This window comes from Hyposmocoma kahamanoa, unplaced genomic scaffold (assembly GCF_003589595.1).
Source record: "Hyposmocoma kahamanoa isolate Upper Pololo Valley unplaced genomic scaffold, ASM358959v1 65, whole genome shotgun sequence".
In the NCBI taxonomy this organism is placed as follows: Eukaryota; Metazoa; Arthropoda; class Insecta; order Lepidoptera; family Cosmopterigidae; genus Hyposmocoma; species Hyposmocoma kahamanoa.
The window spans coordinates 5,116,475-5,141,556 of NW_020653853.1; the positions used below are offsets into that span (position 1 = coordinate 5,116,475).

Consider the following 25,082-nt stretch of genomic DNA (forward strand, 5'->3'; position numbering starts at 1 on the left):
CTCATAGTTTTCTAAAGGAATTAGAATTTTTCAGAAACATGTCTTCCAAACTGCTGGTGCCAGTGGCATTAGGCTTGTCACTAGTCTCAGTGACAGCATTCGTGGTCTACTACGTCTTTAAAAAAGATGAAGAAGATGATACCTCATCCAAAAAAAAATCAGTTAAAACGTCACGGATAAATGTCATTGAAATAAATGTGCCTAAGAGCATTGTACCTGCGCTGATTGGTGAGTTTTGTGTTTTTGCTCTCAAGTTAACCAGTTTATGTTTAATATAATAAATAATAACCAGAAGGTTTTCCATTTTATATTTAAAACATTTATTTTTATACATTTTATTACATAACTATAATCTTTTCTACAATCTGTATAATCTCCTTAACATACCGCTACTTTTTATGTTACCTACCTAATTATTATTAAACACATAAGATAATGGCTTACAAGCTTATAAATTTTTGTCTTATCTAACAATTGATGTTCCATGAAATATTATTTGCAGATGTACACACACATAGATACGATACACTATACAAGTACTCGTAATAATAATAATTGTAAAAGTGATCGTCCACCGTCATCTCAGTATGCAATAGTCAGGTAGTGTGCTGCCAGTTCCGCCTATGCTACCTCATCACCAATGTTCGGTAGAAGGTGTTCCAAATGTGTAGTGTAGATAAAGTCTGCATAATATACATACATGGAGCGAAAAAAGTGGTTAAAACCACCAAATATTAATAATTTCTTTATCAAGTTCCAAATTTCCGGAAATAGTTTTACTGCATCTTAAGATAAAACTATTAGGAAGCTGAAGTTGGATTTTAAAGTAATTGTAATGTAGTAGATAACTAGTCCTTCACCTTCAAGGGAATATTTTTATCCTACGATGCAGTAAAACTTTCCGGGAATCCGGAATCCGAAAAAGTAATTAATTAATATTTAGTGATTTACCCACTCCTTGTAGACATTTATCTATTAATTTGGAACACCCTATTCCGACCATAGACCCATCACCCATGAACGTGTACCACAGTGATTCAAAATAATAATGTTCCAGATCACCATTATCTGGTTTCAATGTCGGCTAGTCTCTATACTACGACTACCACAGTAAAGAAATTACGGCTGGGCGCTTAACCCAAAGCACCCAGATCGAAATCCATTTTCATAAGTTCATTACTTAAATTCAAAAAGGCAAAAAATCATTTCCCAAATAGCGCGTATAGTGTTAACCATCGGTAACTCAACTGAAATCATAACAATAACCCACTCACTTCTGGGTGTAGGCTTAGTTTGTGCCATTCTTTTATATTGACGGTATTACTCTCTACTCATCTCGATATGGGACGTGCAACATTTCTGCCACTTTTTTTTTTGCAAATCCAGGACATGTTTACACCTTACAACTGCGGCCTCTCAGACACACATAATATTGACAAGAGTTATAAAAGTATACTTGAGTCATACGATGCGAGATCGTTAAATTACGCCATCGAATACGTCACTCCGTCCAAAGATTTTTATGGACGCCGCAAATTCTAGTATTCAAAGCAAAAAAGAAACATGACATAAGAAAAGAACATAAATAGTATTACATAATTGATCATTAATGAAAAAAATTATAAAGAAATGTACACAATCATGTGTAATTTTCGCTTCTACTAACCAATATTAAAATGTCTTTCGTTATTTCAGTATTAACAATTTCTGTCTTCGATTTTTATATTCATAATCGTAATAAAACTAGTGGAGTCATTTTACAAAAAATCTCAATAAATACGTTCGATTGAAAAGCAACTTCTGCGTCAGTTGTGATACCTGTAAAGTTCCGGCTGTCGTGAGAAGGTTATTAAAAAATCTGTCACTAGATGTCACTAGCGGCGACGAATGCCGAAAGCAGTACAAAGATTTATAACAAAAACAGGAGAATTTCGACGGCTTGGTAACTGGACCCATAGCTTAGTTGGTAAGAGCAATGCTACGGTGCAGCATGACGTGGATTCAAGTCCCACAGGGTCGACGAAAAATTTTTCTGCGTTCGTTCTTAATTATAAATATACTTTTAAAAAAACAGCTTAGGTTGTTTGATATTATTATCATATACAGATAAAATACATACCTACCAAAATATATGAACACTTTTTCTACAAACTTATATGTATAATATGTACACATTTTTTTATAACATCAAGTGACGGGACATTTTCACATAAGTGACATTTTCCATAAAAAATCTCCAAATTATGTACCTGTTGTAGGAAAATCACCATCTTTCTGCAGATAAAACTCTTATTGAATTGTAGCTTTTTTGTTATTGAGTTTTCACCTGCAGAAAGATAGTGATTTCCTACCATAGCTATATAAATTAAAGACTTTGTGGAAAATGTCACTTACGTGGTTTTACCTTTAAACAGACGATATATAAAGTACGTATTCAGAGACTTAAAACGAGCTGGTTACGTTCAGTCGTGCATCTCGTGATCTCACTCGAACTTGTACTGAAAGCAGTGAAAGATCGTTAATTGTCCCGCACGCACCATTCTTACTGAATAAAAGACATTATTTGATTTTTAATTCGGGACGTATTCACGCATAAAACATATTTTATTTACCTCGACGTTTCGGACATATTGCAACTTCCACGTGGTCTCGAAGGGACTATGAATAAAAGACAGGTGAACTATCAACGCAGACAATTCTTAGTTAGTATTAAACTAAAAAGACCGATGACTGTTAAGATGGTGCAAGAAGAACTAGCTCACGTCGGTCAGCGTCGGGAATATATTCCTAACAGTTCGTAGTTCATGAAGTATGCCTGATGTCTAAGACGTTCGCCATTAACCAATGCATGACAAATGTCTCTATTTTTCAGGTCGCAGTGGCTCTAACGTCAAGGATATAGAGAAAAAAACCAATGTCATGATTCATTTTAAGAAGTTTAGCGACAAAGATTACGACGTCTGCATCATTCGAGGTCGCAGCCACGCGACGCAGCTGGCAGAGACAATGATCCACGATTTTATAAAACTGCAGCCTGTTATTGTCGAGGACAGCTTGGTTGTGCCTAACTGGTCATGTGGCAGAATTATTGGTAAGATTCGTTTTCCTTTCAAACATTCTCTCATATTACCACGACAAAAGTGTCTTAATTTCATATTATTATGTACGGAATTGAACTATAGTTCACATAGGATGATATTTCCAATTTTTACGTTGCACACATATTATTTTTAACTAATCCCTCAACCAGGCTACAAAAATAAATAGTAAATTTGTCATAATGTACCAAAAACATACAATATTTGTTACAGTTGTAATTTGAAATAAAAATTACAGTATATTCAGTAGACAGAAAATGTAATGATAAAGATAAAAATAAATTAAAATCTAAAAAATTGGGAAAAGATCGTTAAACCCGGGCGAGTTAATTGGCTTTTAACCCACTGCCCTTCACTGTTTTGAACTGAAACCCAAGTCTGTTTTTGCTGTCTAAAACTGTCTTAAAAACTTTAACATTTTGTCACGGCATTTAAATAAAAAAATTTAGGCACGGGTGGCGAGAACATAAACGACATAAGCCACCGTAGTGGTGCGCGCGTTAGGATTGAAGGCAACGCCGCCAATGACAACAGCACCCAACGCCTAGTCACCTTCAAAGGCACCCAGGAGCAGATCGCGCAGGCCAAGAAGCTTATTGAGACATGTGTAAGTGTTACCAACTTTTTAAAGCGGAATATAGACCTCTTGAAAAGAGTATTTGTACCATAGTATAATAACAGCAAGTAGAACAACTACCGCCTGTTCGGCGCGTAAATGCCTACACTCAAAGAGTATTGCTTATATAGGGGAAAAGAGAGCCCTCTCGTGAGTATTCATGCCAACTGATTTTGAAGCACCATCTGTTTTTTATCACTGACAACTTCGTGCGTATATACCCATAAATATGCGTACCTACAGATAGATTGCTTCTAGTAATACTTACAAATGAAATATACTTTGTTTGCTGTTTTGTTCTAACTTAATTATGTAAAAGACAAAATGTCACTTATGAATTTGTAAGACATTAGTCTGCCATTTACAGCATTAGTTAATTAGAACAAAACATTAGGTGTTAAAGGCCACAATAAAAGACAAATTTATTTGATTACTTCTTATTTTTATAATGTTTGTACTTATTATAATATACTGCAGCATTATTTTTAATTTCTTCGTCCCCTATATAAGTTATTTTCCCAGACAAAATCCGATTAACAGTTCTACACCGGCTGTACAATAAGACACAGCACAGGGAAAAACATTGTACGCAAGACGCGGTAGCCATTTTGTGACATTGACAGAAAAATATGTTATCAGCTCCGAACTAATCAAAATTGCCCACCAGATGTAAAAGAAAAATAACTTTTCATTTATGGTGAGCTTTTTTTAATATAATTTTCAGTCACAAACATTATGGTAAATTTTCTAAAGTTTTTTAACAATTTATGTACGTACATAGTGTATGGAAAAATCCCAGTCATTACCTAGGTAAAATAACTGAAACAATAATGGTATAGAAAGCCTGGCAATCCCAAAAATAGTACCGGTGTTAATTAAAAGATGTCACTACTTTCTTTTCAAATTGTCAGCTCCAAGGCTCTGTCTCCCCCCATGGGGGATATTTTGGTATGGACATGATGAATGAGGTGTTCCGATATAATAATCATTCGACTCGTGCACCCGACCGAATGGCATTGGCATTCGGTATTGTTAATCATTTGACTCGAGTCGAATGATTGTGCTTGGATTCGACTTAGGCGAATGATTTGTGCATTCGAATGATTAGTATTAGTAGCATTAATGGTCGCGCTTCGCTACATTACTGCATTCCGGTTTTGAAGGGAAGGGTGCTGGTGTAATTACAGGCACATGGGACTTTTCAACTTGTGTCTCTGGGTGATGGGCGCAGAGGCAGTGCACCTCAGATCTTTACGATTTTAAATTCTGAGTGGCACTGCAACTGTTATCGACAGTCCTGTCGTTTCCCATGCACGACATTTTCGTCCCAACACTTAATATCATAAGTAAAAAAAATAAGAAATTGTTTTCACCGGGTTAGATTTTTGGCATTCTATCCCAGACCACCCTTTAAATACGCAGGTGGCCCAAGAGAAATGCCGTCGAGAAATCGAGCAATCAAAACGCAGTCCGCGGCATGCGCAGCCTATACCAGCGGTGGCCTCTGCCTCTGCCTCGGCCGTCGCAGACCACCCCGACGAAGCCACAGGTGACCCCAAGCCCAAGTATAAGCGGCCTGGTAAGACTTGCTAACAGCATGTAGTTTGTATTTAGACTTTGTTGGGTGCTTCGACATTTCTTCCGTTCAAGTTCTATTACTATCCACTATGATTAAAATTTCTACTATAATTTGCTGGACTTTCACTATGATTTGGAAGTTTTTACTAAAATTTGGAATTTTTTTTTTTACTAAATTTGACAGTTTTTACTAAAATTTTACAGGTTTTTACTGTAATAAGATTTTACTTATGTCCCACTTTTTCTACTACTGAAATCAAGTAGCCATTTTATCAAAGATTAAATTATTAAAGTGTTTTGCTTTGTACACTTATTTGTTTATTATTTATATTATTTTTTCTCACATTATGGCAATGTCAGAGCACCCAGCTCAATGTTTGATATTTTAACATATGAAAAGGGCTTTTTGATTTTAGGTAATTCAGGCCGATTTATTTTTATTATTAGTAATTTTTTTTTACTTATTTATTACTTTATTTAGTTTTTTTAAACATTTTAGTTACACTTTTTCTTTTTCAAAACTCAGTAAAACGACAGTCCAATGAGCAAACAGGTTGTCAGCTTACAATCGGTTAGTTAGTGATTTTAGTCGATAAATATTCCATCGACTATCGACTGTACATTAATTGCGCTTACGCCTTTCATATAACGTAACAAAACTGTATGCTAAAAATTAACAGCATATTGGAATATTAAGATCGTACTTTAGCACTGTACAGGTAGGTCGTTTGTCAAAATAATACGTAAGAAGACGATAATGCATTTATTAATCATTGAAACGTCATAACATTTACTATTTATGCATTTCTGCAAATTTGTCACTGTAGATGCTGGGAGAGGAGGTTCCCGTTAGGACCAATTTGATAAATGAACTTTTTTAAAGTGTTTCTGGGCTGGGTGTGCTGGGTAGTGTCCCAGAGTGAATTCCGATGCTGTGGTATTTATAGTACAAATTTTCTACTTTCGACATCAGGTAATTAGTGTGGTTATTTGACACATTATTAATATATTATACAAGTTTGAATGCTATGAAATTTATCTCTAATAAGAAATTTCTATCATCAAACGCGACGTAGAAAAAAGGCTCAAGAAAGACTGTCACATTCTTAAGGTTATTTCGTGTATTTTAGATTGGTTATGGTTATGCACGTAGTTTGATTTTATATGATAGAATTACTTTGCACTGTTTCTTTATACTTTAGTTAGTTCAAAGTATCCGTTGATTTGTTTTTGTACATATTTATGTTGTTTTATTGTGTTTGATTTTGTATGTTTTTTTACTGAAGATGTTTTTATGGTAATGGTTGCACGGAGGGATTTTGGAGTGCTATACACTGTATTATTTAATAAAGCCGCATTTAAGATTCGTTTCGTGTAAACAAATTATAAACTTGGTGAATTTAAAAAGTATTGCATCTGGTTACCCAGTTAATTGCATCCAGAAGTTAATGTTTGATTAAGACGATCATTGACTTACAATTATATGGACGTCGGGTCCGCGCTAAAAAGTGTCCGCACTTGTAAGGCGCTAAAATCGTATACAGAGCGCCAAACTCCTCTTTAGTCTTCATTTGTTCGACTGACAGCGCGATACTGCGATGACATTACAATTTAAATTTCGAATAGGTTGACTTGGGACATTTTTTTCGTGGTTTTTGTATTAGACCCGTCGTCCATTTATTTGTAAGTCAATGAAGACGATAATAAAGGGAAACTTTTGCGGTTACTGTGCTTTGAATTTGGGGAACAAGAAATATTAAGAGTCGATACTACCTGAGCTCGAATTAAAATTTTTCCCATACTAATACCGTTCATTATGCTTGGGTCGAGCTGTAGGGACACTGGCTTTATTTCGGAATTTATTTTTTTACAAACGAAATTAAAGCCATTTGGAAAATGTATATCGTATACTATACGTGTACTATTTAGTTCAGTTGATACAAAAAAATCATTGGTATACATTGACTTACAAATAAATGGACGACGAGTCTAATACAAAAACCCACGAAAAAAATGTCCCAAGTCAACCTATTTAAACGTAGTGACATGTAAAGGAATACGAAAAAGCTAAAACGTTGAATGTAAATTGTAATATCATCGCACTGCCCTGCTAAGCCGAATGGCGCTATCTCTGAGTTACGCCTTTTTAGTTTTTTTTATGCCATTCAATAGCTATAAAAATTTCGCATCTAATGGTATAATAGAAATAGCGCTATCTAAATTAAAACATTTAAAAAACCACTAAGAAGTATTTTTAAATACAATACAATTACATAAAATGCAATTTACAAAAAGTCGATTTTCTCAAAACTTACTCCGATTGAGATAGCGCTTTTCGGCTTATCAGGGCAGCGCAGTACTGTCTAATTTTGCTTGCTTCGCTGTCAGTCGAACAAACGAAGACTAAAGCGTGAATGACGCTCTGTATACGATTTTAACGCCCTATAAGTTCGGACTCTTTTTAGCGCGGACCCGACGTCCATATAATTGTGAGTCAATGTTGGTATATGTAAAATACCTATTGAATACAGCGGTTTTCTTGTCAAATTTCGAGGTAAGTTTGTGTTCTTTTTTCTATCGCGACAATTTTTAAGAATCGTGTTTTCACACCGTATAATAATCAGTGTATATCTTCAATTTTACTATATTTTTTTCCGAAGTGATTGATTCAACACTTTTGACTGTTATGCAGAATCAACCAAAGCCATATGAGGTTGTATCGACACTTAATATCTACTTTTTAAATACATAAAATTGTATAGCAATAACTTAAGTGTCAAAACAGACCTGTTAAGTTTTTTTAATAAAGCTTTAATATACATATACAGAAGGAGCGGGCGCGAGTATTGAAGTTTACGTGTCAGCGGTCTCTTCTCCTGCACGGTTTTGGGTGCAGTTGGTGGGCCCGCAGGTGGCACAGCTGGACGACTTGGTGGAGCATATGACCGAATACTATAACAACAAGGACAACCGCGCCAACCATGCCGTAAGTGCAGTATTGTGTATTGTACAGTGTTACCAAGGTAGGTGAACCTCTGCAGCGTTAGATAAGGATTCAATTTCCACGTTCGTGCAGGTAGTGATACAGGGTAGCGATGGGCGAGTCGAGTTATTTAACTCGATTAACTCGAGTTACTACCACAACGAGCCAACTCGAGTTACTTTTTTAAGAACTCGAACAAACTCGGTTTGATACCCGCCCCGTCGCCGAGCCGAATACTTCATTCATACAGCGCGTCGTTGGCCTTCCGATCACGCTCGACTGGCGATCGATGGGCAAGTCAACTTATTTAACTCGAGCTACTACCACAACAACTCGAGGTACTTTTTGTGAACGAGAGCTAGCTCGAGTTTGAGTCGCGGTCGGCCGATCGTGCCCAGCTCGGTGAATCGTCGGTTCGAGTTCTACTCGCGACTCGCGGTTGATATGTCAGAATTGCAACTCGAGTTAGCAGTCACGTCCACTCGAGTAACTCGAGATGAAAAAAAAATACAACTCGTCCCATTGCTAATACAGGGTATTCTCAACTGTTTTGCAAGTGGTTCAATCATGTATTCCCAGTGTCCTGTAATTGTAAATATATGAAATTATGCGGCAACTTAGCTTTGGTGGATCGGCGATTAGCACTGTGGGCACTAGAAACATCTCTTCTAAATTGGTTTGGACATCCGTCCGAAACCTTTACTGTCAAATAAGTTTTCTTTTTTATATAATACCAAGTGACGGGACGAACAAGTCGTGAGCCTGGTGGTAAGCGACACGCCTATCCATAACAGTTGCAGTGCCACTCAGAGCTTTATATCGCAAGGCTCTTAGGAGCACCGCCACTCTCGTCTCATATGCCTGTAATTTCACCAGACCTTCCAAAATAGGTAAGGTGGCAGTACTTCCCTGGACGAGCCTTTTACAAGGAGCTCTGCTGCTACTAAAAATGACACTCGACTAAATCAGAGGACAATGTGAAATATGAAACTCCATTTGCATCATGCATCTTCTTATTTGGTCGAGTTTTACTTATTTGACAGTAATTGTTTCCGACAGACGTCGGACACCCCGGGGTTAATTTCGTTGCTTTGGTATGCACAGTACAGTGAATTATTTAGTTTGATACCAAGCAACTGGCATATTATTATTAATCCTTTGACCGCCGTGGACGCTTTAAAGCGTCTTACATTAACTTATCTGATACGCCAACATCGAGTATATAACCAGAAATAGAGACGAATGTCATTTAATTTCTTTGAAAACTATTCTGCCAAATCGTTACGATGACAATTGCGCTACGATTGGCCAGCCCAAATTGGAAACAATTGACGGGTGTCGTCAATTGTTTCTCTTCAAATCGACCAGTTTAACTTGAGCTTTGCTATAATGGATATTGATATATTGAATGGAGTTGATATTTAATAATGATATAAGACCCATTTGCCTGGTATGAATGGCCCTTATTTCTGGTTACATACTCGATGTACGCCAATGACGCCTTAAAGCGTCAATGAAACCTTTTATTTTCAATTGAAATAAATATTAAGATATTCCATTTGTTATTTGTATATTCTAGTTAAGTATGGATTCAAAGTTGCATTTAATATTCAGTTATGTTCTTTCACTTAGGAGAAATGAATTAATATAAAGTATGTCATTCATAACATGTCACATTACTATAAAGGCTTGGCGTCTAGGGAATGAAACTAGTTTTTGTCGATGCCGGTCAAAAGGTTAATGCATTATGAACACAGTCAGGTTTAATTGCATTGCAGTTGAAGGAAGTGTCGATCGGGCAAGTGGTGGCGGCGGTATTCCGACACGATGGCCGTTGGTACCGAGCCCGAGTTCACGATATACGACCTAACGAGTTTGACGCCACGCAACAGGTACAGTTATTTCTATGTAGTTTTTAAATATTACCAAAGTACGACCGTTTATACCAAGATACGGGCTTAATAACGACGAAGAAATAAAAAGTTAATTTAAAAAAAATTCGAATTGAAAAATATGTAAAATAAAAAATAAGCTAAACAATGCAAATTAAGTTCTTAATAAACGAATTAAGTTTTTAGGTTTTCGTGATTGTCGGACATTGAATTTCGGATTTAAGTCACGTATATTTGTTTTTCAAATTTTTTAATTTTTCTTAATTGGCTTTGATTAAAACAAATATACGCGATTTAGATCCGAAAAAATAGTTTCCATTTCTAAAATGCAAATTAAATTTAAAGAAAACTTTGAGCAAATTTTTTCTGTGTCTGTTATGGATCTATGTATTGGGTTTTTTCGACTTTCGACACCGTTTTCTTTGTATTAATAATTATGAGCCTGGTGGAGTTGTTGCACAAAAAAATATATGAATATCAAGGTGATGAGTGATGAGACATCATGAAATTCAATAATAATAAAAATATTACTTTTGCTGCAATAATACTTAATGTGGAGTAAAGAATATTTCATTCTATTATTCATTAATTCGGTCGTTTTAAGAATGAACTAAGAATTGTCTTGAACATTTAATTATATTTTCACCTCACTAGCTCGGAGAAGCTTTCTTTCTCATTCGAAATCTGCGCGATCTGCGCGCAAAATTCGAACTTGACGATGGACTGTGGTGACTAACCTAACCTAACTTCTTTCGATGAAAAAAAAACATAATGACACGTTCAACTACGCGATTTGTCGTACATTATTTATGTAATTTAAATCCGTTAGTTTATTTTATTCTTATTATTATTGACATTAAATTGACAACGATAATTAATTTTGTTTATTGAGTTATTTTAATTCGTCGAGGAACTCAACTGATTTGTTATAGTTCAACTGTTTTTTTTCATCTACCATTTTCCTCCCTATAGTGAAGTGAAAAGTTGTGTGTTTCGCTCGGCAGCTCGCTACGCTCAGGATGACCTAAGGCTCCTTCGCTTGCTCAGGTTCCAATACAAGTACTAGCGTCAAACAACAACTTTGCAGCCTTGCATAATAAATAACTATTATATGTATTGCATTGCGTGCAGGTAGCAGACGTGTTCTACATGGACTACGGTGATAGCGAATACGTGGCTACGCACGAGCTTTGCGAGCTGCGTGCCGATCTGCTCAGGCTGCGCTTCCAGGTTAACACTGAGCTTAGATTCATCTCTCTCTCTCTCTCTCAATAAAATAAAGAGACGACATTCTAAACGTAACATTTTTGAAAAACTTGTTTTGCATAGACTGTCTTTCTATTGATTTGTTACAAATTCATCAACTTCAAATGTTTGTCATTTGACAGCTGACATAGTGGTAATGATTAACTTTATAAAAAAAAAATGAGTTTTATACATTTATGTAACCGAATATCGTGTTTATTGTGGAATGTTTAAGAACTTCGTAGATAATTTAATACTTTATAAGTATAATACTTCATAAGTATGTCTACTATAAGAAAGTATTATGTATTTACGTAGGTACTAATCTGTGTAATGCGGACTATTCCACTCGTGGACCTCGTGGACCCCCATTAACATCTCATGCACCGATTTGGGGAAAAACGTAGTTTGACATTTTCGTGAAAGCATTGCAATACGCCATTTTATCCACCTGAAAAGAGCAAAGATGTCTTTGAACAACCAATATGATTATTTATTAAATATTATTTTTAATGAATTTTTTGTTTGCGAGTTAGGGATCCTGAAAATATAGGCTGGTCACACTCGTTCGCGTTCTGTTTTGTTGGCATCGAGTATACAATGTGTTAATTTTCATTCTCGCCATATTTACAGAGGTCATTCTAAATCCGAAACTGAACCCAAATCACTAAAAAAATAAATCGAAAAAAAATAATTCGTAAATTAAAATTTAATTGCGGTAAACAAATTTGATCCAAAGGTCATTGACTTGCACGGCATCGGCACTTGCAAACCTTTTGTACAATGACCTTAAATGTGCAGAAAGACGCATTTTAGATCTATTTGGTGGCGGGGGTGGGTAGCAACGGCGGCGGGTTACTGTCGTATCGAGCGCGCGAGTCGACCTTGCTTCCCGCACTAACTGCGTTTCTAGTCTGTCACGAAATTCGATGTGGTTAAGTATGTAAATAAGAGTTAGTAGTACAAGTGCGTCAAGTCTATTCTTATGGCATGACGTGAAACGTTTAGTTTACGCGAAGGATACGAGTGTCGAAGTTTCTGCTTTCAAAGTTGTGGAGTCTAATGTTGAAACGAAACTCACGTGCTAATCTCTGCATAGCGTGGAGCTAGGTGCTTCTAGCAATACTTTCTTGTAACTTAAAGTTGATAAGTACCAAATTTAAGTTACATAAAACCTTTTTCAGTCAAGTTTTCTAATTAATGTAAATAAATAGTAAATTATAACAATACTAATAATCATAATTTAAAAAATAGATAAATAAGCGATCGAGAAAGATTACGTATCGCTCGGTGAAGCGGGTGGCGGGGTCACTGCCCTTGCGTGGTGCATATGGCTGCGAGACAATTTTGAAAAACTTTTCTGGATACAATTAGCCAGAATATTGAACAGAATAATTTTTTAAATATTTTTAGACGATTTAGCATAATTTCTATTATTAATTTCTTAAATATGGCGAGAATGCAAATCAACACACTATAACCAGAAATAGAAACTATGTCATTTAATTTCTTTGAAAACTATTCTGCCAAACCAAACTGCGCTCCGATTGGCCAGCCCGAATTCGAAACAATTAACGGGTGTCGTCAACCGTTTCACTTCAAATCGACCTGTTTAACTTGAGCTTTGCTATAATGGACGATAATTGAAAAATTACATAATTTAATATTTAATTACCGATGAAATGTGATTCCGTTTGTTTTGTAATTAGATGTTGTGTTGTGACGTACACAGGTCAGTTGTTGGCGCTGTACGTAGCTTTCTAATTTGTGATTTCATCGCAAACGATAGTTGATTTTTAAAACTGATATCAATACCATTTGACTGATGAGTTGCCAGGGATCGATGACCCTTATTTCGTGTCTATTTCTGGTTATATACTTGATGTTTGTTGGTAACGATTTGCGATTCAAGTCGAAGAACATATTGGTTTTTTTGTACACAAACTTGAATGAGATTAATTTGTAAGTCAATTTTTTTTCTTGTTTTCTGAAAACAAAAGTTGTTTGTTTGAAAGATAAGAATATAGTGTTAGGATCAATTTGTATAGCAGCAGAACGTAATGAACTTTATGTTCAATTGTGTAACGTAAACTGGATACGAGCCATAATCTTGCGACAATTTCTTCTTGCAAAAATTCGCTTCCATTCCGTTCTGCCGCTATATAAATTGAGCTATAAGAAGTTTTCGGTTGTACATCAGGCGATGGAGTGCTTCCTGGCGGGTGTGAAGCCTGCAGGCAAGGAAGAGGACGTGGTGGGCTTGACAGCTTCGGGCCAGCGCTGGGACAAATGGCACCCACAGGCGGTCGAACGCTTCGAGCAGCTCACGCAGGTCTTTATGATAACGAGTCATAAGCGAGAAGATCAATTCCAGCTCCTGAACAGACGTTTCTAGTTTCCTGTACCTGAACGGTAAAAAAAGAACTTTATGCCGATACGTTGGAGCTGTTGTTGTAAAGAATACTATTAGTAATCTTCATGTTTTTACTACAATGATATTCATTTTACTTTTGTGAAAATATTCCATCAGTTTGGTACCATATTAGTGGAAAATTTTTTCTTGGCCACGGTGAGGCACAGACGCTGGTTCGAGTCCAATCAGATCGAAGGAATTTTTCTTTCTTGAAGTTTGTCGCTGGCGTATATCTTGGATATTGTTTATTCTAGGTGAAAGATTACGCCCCTATCTCAGAAGTATCCAAATATAATATACATAAATAAATAAATAAATAGGAATAACGCTCACACTCAACATAGCCCCGCACTAGGAAAACCCTGTGTCGCGGGTGCCATGGACACACACATAGACAAACAAATTGCACCCAAAATCACGAGAGAAATAAATGTAGGCCATATAAATATTTCTCCCGGCCCGGGAATCGAACCTGGGACCTCTGCGTGGCAGTCCAGCATGATAACCGTTCGGTTACAGAAGGGGATTTTGATAGGCATGTACGTGAGGCGCACTATAAGTTTCCGGAATGAATAAGAAAAAATTGCTATAAATGGTCAGAAATTAATTTATTGTGTCTTAAAATATTCTCCGTTCAACACAATCTCTGAAACATATTTTTCATACTCTTCAAGTGATGAAAATCGTTGACCGCGTAACTGGTTCTTAATTTTTGCAAATAAATAAAAGTCACAAGGTGCCAGGTCCGGACTGTACGCGGAATGGCTCATAAGGTCAACGTTGTTCACCTTCAAAAATTCATTCGTCTGTCTGGCCGTGTGAGAACTGGCATTATCGTGGTGCAAGATGATACGGCGTTTACTGTTATTTTTGCGGAGTTTGTCAATAACTTCCGGCAAACAAATAGTCGTGTACCAATCACTATTCACGGTACAACGATTCTTAAAAGCAACAGTAGGGCACATGTCCAGTTATATTAAAAAAAGAAGCAATCATCCGCTTAGAGGCACTTTGTCCGCACGCCATTTTGGTTGGTTTCGGCTCATCTCGAAAGACCCATACGCTCGATTGCTGCTTTGTTTTGGTATCGTAACTGTAAATCCATGTTTCGTCACCTGTTATTATGTCCTACACCAAATTTGACGCCCCTTCGTTGAATCTGGTAAGCATGGCATTGCACCAAATGACGCGACCTGTTTTTTGAGGCTCAGTCAAATTGTGTGGGATCCACCGAGACCACACAGATCCACAGCTTTTTCACACCCAAATATATATGTAGTATTGATTGTATTTGACTCATACCTAAAGATGCCCGAATCTCATGGTATGTCATATGCCTGTCTGTTTTGATCATACAGCGCACAGCATCGATGTTTTTGTTGTTCACAGCAGTGGACGGGCGACCATCACGAAATTCGTCACTGAGATTCACACGAACGCTATAAATAGTCGTCTTGCATGGTGCTTCATTGCCAAAAGCAGTTTGAAGCCGAGCGAAGCTCCGCTGAGCCGTTCAATTACACAAAGTCGCAGAAAATCATACTACGAAAATTTTCACGAGTTAAATCCATGGTGATGTAGACAACCAATTTCTAAAATGACGCCACAAAGTAAAAACAAGTGACAGTCAGATGAAACAAACTGTATTCTACAGCCAAAGAGTTCCATTTTAAAATGTTGTAATTACTTTTTAAATAATGTTTATGTAAGTGGCCAGTTCCGGAAACTTATAGTGCGCCCTATATATTTTAATGATCATTTTAAATTTGTAAAAGCTGCAGGCAAAAAATCTAAACGGTCATCTTTTTTAATAATTGAATTGATTTAATTGATTGATTGATTAATGATTTTTTTAATACTCTTTCTCTGAGACATAAAATAAATTAAATCGATGGATATTTTAATCTGTACTGAGCTACCCAAAAAAGGTTTGATTTATATAAATTAACTTTGATAGTTTTATGTTGGGCCTCAAAACTAAGACAAATGAGCATTAAAAATGAAATTTTGATACTTATTTTTAAAACTAAGTTTTATATTATATAGCTTATATTTGTACACTAACATTACAATTAATTATAATATAATTTGACCTGAAAATATGCTGGGAAACGCAAGCAAATTGACTTATTTTATCATATACTAACCTAACCCACTGAATGGAGGGCACAACCAAGCAACCAAGATTTATTAGGAGATCAATATCAAAAGATATACTAGTTCTAAATGTCATCAATTGTTAAAAGACAAATGGTAAAAAAATTTAAATACCAAATATTAATTTAGTTTGCTTAAACATAATGTTCCCTAGAATGCACTTCATTTATAATTTATCCGCATATCATCTAACAAAATATAGGTGGAAAATAATAATATATATATCAAACAAAAAAGAAATCGTTTATTGAAAAAAGTGCACATTTCCAATAGATCAATTGTTTCGTTGAGGATCAGATAATATTGTCCCTTTTACATATAAAATTAAATAATATTAACCGTTATTATTTTGAAAAACGGATTGAAAAATGGCTCATTCTTGACATCGGAAATCTAGATGGCGCTAATTATACCCACACAACTGTTTTCAATTACAAACACCCAATTTTTTTATTTAACTTGCTCAGAGCCAAATAGATATTCTAATAAAAATGTTTTATTGAGTAGCCGGACTAGTTAAACAAATTCCACATCACATTTAAACTTTTGTACGCTTCAGGTGGCGAGATGGAAGCCACTAGTGTCTCGAACGTGCACGTATAAGAAGACGGCGGCTGTCGAAGGCGACAAGGAGAAAGAGATACCCGGTATCAAACTATTCGACGTAACTGAAGGTATGTTTCATTCAAACTCAAGTTTATTTACCAAGACAACACAGTACATAATTAAATTGTTAAGAAAATCGTTTATCAATAGTAATTATTGCTTTGTCGCGTTTAAAAAAATATAATTTGTACGACGCTGTCAGACGCTGTTACAAATTAACGTCGTTCTATTTGTGTCGCACTGTTTGTTACACACGGTTACACAGCAACGATGCAATCGCTGACCACAACAGTTGCAGTGCCACCCAGAGCTTTAAATCGCAATGATCTGAGGGGCACTGCCACTGCGCCCGTCACTCTGAAACATAAGTTGACAAGTTCCATGTGCCTGTAATTTCACCAGCACCCTAACTCTTAAAAACCGGAACACAGTAATGCCGACATTACTGCTTGGTGTCAGAAATAGGTAAGGTGGCAGTACTTCCCTGGACGAACTCTTTCACAAGGAGCTCTACTGCCACTAAAGTCTATATGTAGACAGACATTTATCTACTCATTTGGAACACTATTGGTTATGGCTATTGGTTACGACTATGAGGCACGGAAGCGAGAAAATCATGAATCAGAAGATGCTTGAGTCAAGTAGTGCTCTTCACGTAGGCCATAGAGTTTGATAGGCCATTTTGTCTGTGCTGCAGAGGGCGAACTAGACGTTGGCGCGACGTTAATAGCAGAGGGCTGGGCTGTGGCTGCGCCCTCCTCCCCTCGCTCCTCTCCGCCGCGCCCCCCGGCGCCGCAGACCCCCTTCGGTGATCTTGGCAACTCCAGGTTCGTAATGCAAATTTGTTTGCCGGGAATCGACACTGAAACCTATCAACACGCAAAAAACAAATGTGCTACTTTTGAATCGGTTCGCTTGAAAACGCATTGAAATAATTCGATACAAAAAAATCGTTAGGTCGTATGCACTTGTATCGATTTTCGTAAAAATCGAATCGTGATGTGCATTCTTAGTAGCGAGAATCCATAGGATTGCAAAGTGCGTATGGAGTGGAGTTGCCTCATTCGTCTAAAAAATAGTTTTTACATCGAAATTTGTAATAAGTATGGAATTATTCCGTAATCCATATTCGCCGTTTCTGCCCACGATTTTGGGCAGAAATGGACTAAAACCCGACGCTTTGGGAACAAACTTGGTTAAAACCCGGGCGAGTTGATTGGGTTTTTTCCCATGTCTGCTTGTGACAGTTAAGTATAATTTACCGCGCGTAATGCCCACAAGAACCGTCTCTCGCCTAGTCCAGGATTTCTCTGAAAGCTACTTGTCGAGGTGTGTAGGATCACAGGGACCAAATTTAAAAAAAATGGACCTTTTGGGAACCGACGGCATGAGATACCTTGCCCAACGTATTAGCTATATTGTAGTAGTTATATTGTATATGTGACAGAATACTAAACATGGCTGGCGGCGCGAGAGCGACCTCTATGCCCAAGGACCATAAGGACGATGGCAGCGACATTCTACGGCCGGCACCCAGCACCAACAAAGGTAACCATTATGATCAGTAGAATGTTTGTCTGAAACATTTTGATTGCTTTTATTGACTGAAAAGAGTGTGCTGAATTTAAATCACAATTATATTAGTCTTGTCTTTGTCGAAGTAAAATTACAGCCCATTGCGCAACAGTTTTGCGAGCTAAATATTTAATCAACTATCGACTGACTGTTGCAATAAATAGTCGAATTTGTTTCATTTGAATCATCACCACATTATTCGTCCAATTTATTATTTCCAGAAAACGACAAGATTGCATCTTCAAAATCCCTCGGCTCTGGCCTCGAATCGAGCGACAAACCAAAATCGATATCGAATTTCGACTTAACGTACTCCAACTCTAGAGCACAGAAAACAGATGTCAACGGTTCTCACGATTTCCTCAATAAAGAACGTTCAAAACTCGATATAGAAGGTTCCAATGACACTTTAATCCCTAACTTGTCGGGTTCAGACGTTCTGAAAGCGAAAATGAACAGAATAGACTCCCATCATGGCAATTTAGAGCATCTGACGCATTCGCAAACGGATTTGCATAATTAAGTAAGTGGTAGTTTTACGTATAAAAAGTTAAAACGTAGTGCTATTGGTTGAGCCACATGGAGAAAGAGATACCGGGTATCAAACTATTCGACGTAACTGAAGGTATGTTTCATTCAAATTCAAGTTTATTCACCCTGACAACACAGTACATAATTAAATTGTTAAGAAAGTCGTTTATCAATTGTAATTCGTTAATAATAAAATAACGCCGGTACACTCATAGCCCCGCATTAGAGGGATACTCTGTATCGCGGGTGTCATGGACACACACATAGACAAAAACAAAATTTCATCCAAATTCACGAGAGAAATAAATGTAGGCCATACTAATCTTTCTCCCGGCCCGGGGCCTTCCAGCATGGTAACTGTTTGGTCACAGAGGCAGTAATATTCCTTATTACCAAATAGGTTATTATGACGCTTATTAGTCGCAATCCAGAGTTCAACTAATTGAGAACGTCTAGTGTCGCATATCTATCGATATAGGTAGTACTGTCAGTGGACATCGATAGTTTAAAAATCGAATATAGTTATGCATTGACTTACAAATAAATGGACGACGGGTCTAATACAAAAACCACGAAAAAAATGTCCCAAGTCAACCTATTCGAAATTTAAATTGTTATGTCATCGTAGTATCGCGCTATCCGTAGAACAAATGAAGACTAAAGCGGAGTGTCGCGCTCTGTATACGATTTTAGCGCCTTACAAGTGCGGACACTTTTTAGCGCGGACCCGACGTCCATATAATTGTAAGTCAATGTAGTTATGCATTTACATTGTCAACTCGATACTATAAGACGTAATCGTATTGATATTAATAGATAATCTTAACCGTACATATAAAATGCCTGCCTACAGATTTGCTCGATTTTTTAACTATCTACACGTGTGCTCAAACAATACGAGTAAAGGACGATGACCGATGCAATATGGAGGCATGTTCTAACTTTAAACTGGCATTAGGTCAATGTGGAATGTCCATAAACTACACATGGCGCATATAAGACCTAGATTCTGAATCTATTCCTCGATTTTCATTTAAAGCAGCGAATTTTTATATATTTAGTAATTTAAAAAGCAACTTTTTCTAAATAACTGTCTAATAATCGAACAAACTAAATAGAGTACAATTACATTCCATGTATAAGTATAATATTAATATAATATTGGGAAAAAATACCCAGTTGCGCTTCAGTAGGGAAGCTCTTATAGTTGTGATCTGTCGCACAATTTTTCCTTAAAAATAAGGTATATTGCAACTCACACATCTGGCAACACTGAGCACAATATAATAAACTGCAATCTGTCACCATTCGTCGCCATCAATACTGATCCGGAAATGCAACAGAATTACAAATAATCTTTTTTTTATTCAAAATAAACTGCTGCTTTAGTGGGTTCTAGACTATTATCGAAAATGTAGCTTTAATAAATGTAGAATAATTGAAAATACGAATTTGCTGGACATGCTAAGTAAAATGAGGGCAGTAATGGTCATCATCCTTTGTAAGCAACAGACGATCGCCATATGTAATTGAGTAAATATGTAAAAAGCAGACTACTTCTGTAGATCGACACGTGGCGATCGTCTACTACAGTAGTCTATCGATAGATAAGTGTCGCTATTTGAAAGCCGACTTGATATTGATTGTCTTAATTTTTTATAAAACAGTGATTAGTTTAAGAAAAGTGATAAAAGTATGGGTTATGCAGTTGTTGGATGGTCTTAATTTATTGTGTAACTGATGGTATAACGATGCCTCACTTTCTCAAACACGTACCTTATATACGTGATTATTCCGGAGATGACAAAACTACGAATTTTTTAAAATTTATTATAAGTTTGTTAATTGGTGTTGTTATAAGGGTGTTAATTTGGGTTTACTGTAAAAGTTGATAAAGTTATAAAATTTTACTTTATGTAAAAACAGCAGGTAATTTTGTATATAAAATACATTTTTTGAGATATGATTTTGCTGAATTGTGGCATCTGCTAATTTCAGTTACTTCAATAAGATACGAATTTGATAAAGTGAGGCGACGATAATGTAAATTTATCGGCCCTATTATATTACTAACTAACCTTACTCGCATTAAGTAATCTTCTTTTAGAATTCTATTTTTTCATACTAACATAACTTTCAAATGTATTATTGTATTTGCAACTTCAAGGAATTTGGATATTTTTAGATTAGGAACTAAAGTTCATTTTGTAGTATCAAAAAGGGAACTAACTGTATTCATGGTATTATAAAAAAAAAACATTTAATAAAGGTTATATACATTTCAGGTGTTTTAAGAATAAGGTAAAAAATATCATTATACATATTACAGGTAGTGATGTGCGACTTTGAATGTTACTAATACTAATCATTCGAACGGGCCAATCGTACGCCTTAGTCGAATCCAATCACAGTCGTTCGACTCGAGACGAATGATTATTACGTTTGAACTACGCAGAACACACTATGTCCATTTCAAAATATCCCTGTTCCCGTAACATTTACGATATTTAATATATATATATCAGAAAGGGCTAAGCAGATAATATGGATTAAAGTAGCGGTACGCTATGATGGCCGTTTTGACGTTTGGCCGCTCATCAAATTTCGTATTAATTCATAACTACGTCGAAGGAGTTAATTGCTGTACATTGTTATCAATAGCGACATGCAGTAAAATTTGTGGAATATATTTTTTATAACATCAACTGATGGGACGAACAATCGTGCGCCTGGTGGTAAGCTACACGTCTGTCCATAACAGTTGCAGTGCCACTCAGAGCTTTAAATTGCAAAGATCTGAGGGGCACTACCACTGCGCCAGTCACCCTGAGACGTAAGTTGACAAGTCCCATGTGCCTGTAATTTCACCAGCCCCCTTAACCCTTCAAAACCGAAACACAGTAATGCTGACATTACTGCTTGGCGGCAGAAATAGGTAAGGTGGCAGTACTTCTCTGGACACTCTTTAATAAGGAGCTCTACTGCTACTAAATAATTTGACGACATAACTCGGTATTTGTTTTTCGTAACTCGAAATTTTTAAAAATGAAATCTAATACTATCACGATACGACATTTTTATTTTCGTTTCATTAAAACTTTAATCAGGTACCCCTTGCAATGCCAGTTATAAATCTAAAAACTTATAGATGCGCCTCGCATTAGAATATATTTTTTTCGATAATGAATTGAGATTTCACATCACTATTGTTAATCTGTCAAAACGACCATCATAGCGTGCCGGTACTTTACTCATGAATGGTCATTCAGACCATTCGAATACGAAAAAGAGTAGATCACTAATTTGTCAGTCGAATGACAGGATGAGTAATTACTAGCGAGTCGAATATAGAAACCATTCACAATCGCGCATCACTAATTACTGGCGCACAGGTAAAGAATCTTTTAGAATTTATGTCCTTGTGTTCCAACTTATCTGTGCAATTGAAACGATATTGCCCTTAAACCTGCGGTATACTTGTTGAGTGATGTATAAAATTCGTCGGCCGAATATGTATATTTTACGCTTTTATCTTTATCTTTTGCATATCGAAGATTGGAGTGTTACTTACCTAGTAGTATGTTTGTAGTGATGCCAATTTATATTACGTATATATAATCTATGTATGTAAACGTATGTAGAATTATATGTAATCTCATTTGCAATTTTAAATTTATGGCATGTACTTAGTGTATTGTGAGATAAATTGTGATTATGGGATTGTGATACATATTGGTACTATGTATATGTAGTGACGGGCACTTATTGTCCTAATCACAATTTTAAAAGGAGATCTGACATCGTCGCTTATATATAAAACCTTTAATTCTTTGTAAGAGCGGTTACATTTAACAGCGATGCAAACGCGATGCAATCGCTAATCGTCTACCTTTACACACGCGCTCGATTTTAAGCAGCGATGCAAACGCGCGACTGCATCGCTACACTTGGGATTTATTGGCGATTGCATCAAAGCAATCGCGCGTTTGTATAGATGCAATCGCCTATAAATCGCAAGTGTAGCGATACAATCGCGCGTTTGCTTCGCTGGTAAAAGTCGCCGTTTAACTATAACTTAATAAATACCATTTCGGCTTCCCATATGGGACGATGGTACAACTTATCGGCTCTATTTTGTTTTAATGTCCAAACATTGTGGGTTGACGGAATTGTTTTATAATGAAAGTAAAACATATTTCAGAACACCAATTATCAAGAAAATAGAACCTCCACCAACACCACAACGGCCTATGTAAGCAATGTATTATATAGAAGATAACCCTGGTAAGAAAAGTTGACTTCGCTGAACTCGGTGGCGTTATATTGCACTCTTAATAATAAAGTGACCAAAATGAAAAGGAAATTTTTTGGGAAATATTAATATGAATAATATACTAGGTGATAGAAAACTAACATATTTTCATCTCGTAAGATTTATTCATTAATAATCAAATGGCATTCACGGCTGGTGCCACGTTAACATTTTTTTAATCAATTTTCTTAGATTCTCAAACATTTTTTCGCATTTATTGTTTTTTGTATTTCGTCATTTTATTAATAAGGGTGCACTATGGTGTAGTAGGTGGGATAAAGCGAAAAAAGCGAGTAAAACTCGAAGCTCAGGAACAGTACTTATACAAAATATTGTAGAATGTAATGCAAAACACGGTCGTTCCCCCGGTTATGATGATTGAAACTAAGAATCGTTGAAATGTTTTACGCATTTCATTGCACGCTATATTAAATGTAGTGTATTAAAATTCTAAGAAAAGTTAATTTCTGTACAATAAAAAGTAGGATCTCGTACCTAATTGTCTAGCTTCATTGTCAACGTGACGTTCTCAGTTGAAGATCTTGGTGATTTAGCAGGTTTGATTCCAGATAGGACAAATTTGGAAAAGAACCTTCCTGAATTAAATACATACATAAGTCTTATTCACTAATATGTCAAAATATGTAAAATGTAAAATCAATATGTAAAAACAAAATTATTGGCTATGAAAGGGTGCTGACTCAGCATAATTCGACCGTGAACTGGCAACCGGTACTATCTCAATTTTGACAACTACATTGACTTTACAGGTGAAGAAAAAAATTATTTGCGTCATTTATATAGCACCTGATTTATTAAATAAAAATACGTAGTTTTTAAATATTTTTACTGCACATACACTACGTTTTTTTATTTAATAAACCAGATGGTATATAAATGACGCAAAGATTTTTTTCTTCACCTGTAAAGTCAATGTAAAGTTGTCAAAATTGAGATAATACTGATTGCCAGTTCACAGTCGATATGCCAAAGTTCTCTAACGCGCTGGATAAAATTTTTTTTTTGACATTACATACACATGCTGGCAAGCGACACGACTATCCATAACAATTGCAATACTACGCAGTATTGCAATTGGGGGCACTGTCACTGCGCTCGCCACCCCGAAATATGAAGTTGACAAGTTCCATGTGCATGTAGTTTCACCAGCACCCTTGCCCTCCTGTAAATTAATAATTTATAATTGGACATAGTTATACAAACAAGAACCAACCAACACCTCGAGTGAAATTGAGTTATGTATTTAGGTAGAGCACCTGGGGGGGTGTTTCACGTAATCAAATTTGTTCTTTATCGTATTCATTTGCAAAACAATTTACTGTATATAGCTCAGGATTAGCTTTCGAAGGTGAACAGGATTTATCATTACTGAACGTCAGGCTGACTTTCGAGTTAGACTGTTAAAGGGCAGCGCTATATGTGTAGATTTAGTTGTAGGTAGTAATTTAAAAGACTGTATATAACAATGTATATTGAAAACCATGTATTCATTTATGGTGTTTCATAAAGGTGCGTGCACGTAGGTGCCGAGTCATAATAAGAATTTTCTGATAACCTCATGAAACTTCTGATAAAACTGTGTATAACACACTTATCCAGTGTTCAGTGTAGCACAGAAAAATCCTTTTTTTATATTGTAAGAACATGTTGATGCGTGAAGGTATTCTGAGTGCAAGTAGTCATTGTCTCTATTCATAGACAAGCGTCGTCAAGGAAAAAAGAGTCCTATTTTTATATTTTGATGGATTTTTTATACGAATATGTAATTGTGTACTTTCGCGGTTATTCAATTCGACCATTAGCGTTAATTACTTGTTATTCTTTTCCCGATATTTCAGAACGGTTACACGCTCCATAGCCCCGCTACACGCTACCATGATCAAAGAGCGTGCGACCGCCCTGAAATATCGAAAAATAAAAATATATAAAGGAATTTGTAACCAGTGATATTCGTTCTTGCATAAATACAAAAAGCCGATGACGTCTTTAGCCTAAAGTAACGTGAGTTCACCCAAAGGAGCAATTAACCGTAATATAAATTGGTGAGACTAAAAT

The 25,082-nt window shown here is 36.2% G+C and overlaps 1 protein-coding gene across 3 annotated transcripts; it reads left to right on the forward strand.

The window, feature by feature from the left end:
* Positions 1–23,656, forward strand: LOC113231268 (tudor and KH domain-containing protein homolog). Of its 3 annotated transcripts, none has more exons than XM_026465500.1 (13): positions 1–228; positions 2,873–3,091; positions 3,548–3,705; positions 5,137–5,293; positions 8,121–8,278; positions 10,054–10,167; positions 11,299–11,397; positions 13,613–13,744; positions 16,542–16,656; positions 17,286–17,415; positions 18,036–18,136; positions 18,385–18,686; positions 22,896–23,656. In XM_026465500.1, exons 1-12 carry the CDS (start codon positions 39–41, stop codon positions 18,684–18,686), a joined length of 1,875 nt encoding a protein of 624 aa, XP_026321285.1. In that variant the 5' UTR covers positions 1–38; the 3' UTR covers positions 22,896–23,656. The 3 variants fall into 3 exon arrangements, with proteins under 3 accessions (XP_026321285.1, XP_026321288.1, XP_026321287.1); XM_026465503.1 differs by having other exon boundaries at positions 5,137–5,263; XM_026465502.1 differs by lacking the exon at positions 22,896–23,656 and having other exon boundaries at positions 18,385–18,963.
* Positions 23,657–25,082: the final 1,426 nt, after the last annotated feature.

Bases quoted from the DNA above. Each gene is read 5' to 3' on its own strand.
- LOC113231268 (XM_026465500.1), top strand. From the start codon at position 39: ATGTCTTCCAAACTGCTGGTGCCAGTGGCATTAGGCTTGTCACTAGTC. The intron at 229-2,872 runs GTGAGTTTTGTG...TCTATTTTTCAG, and splicing joins CATTGTACCTGCGCTGATTG to GTCGCAGTGGCTCTAACGTC. The intron at 16,657-17,285 runs GTATGTTTCATT...TCTGTGCTGCAG, and splicing joins ACTATTCGACGTAACTGAAG to AGGGCGAACTAGACGTTGGC.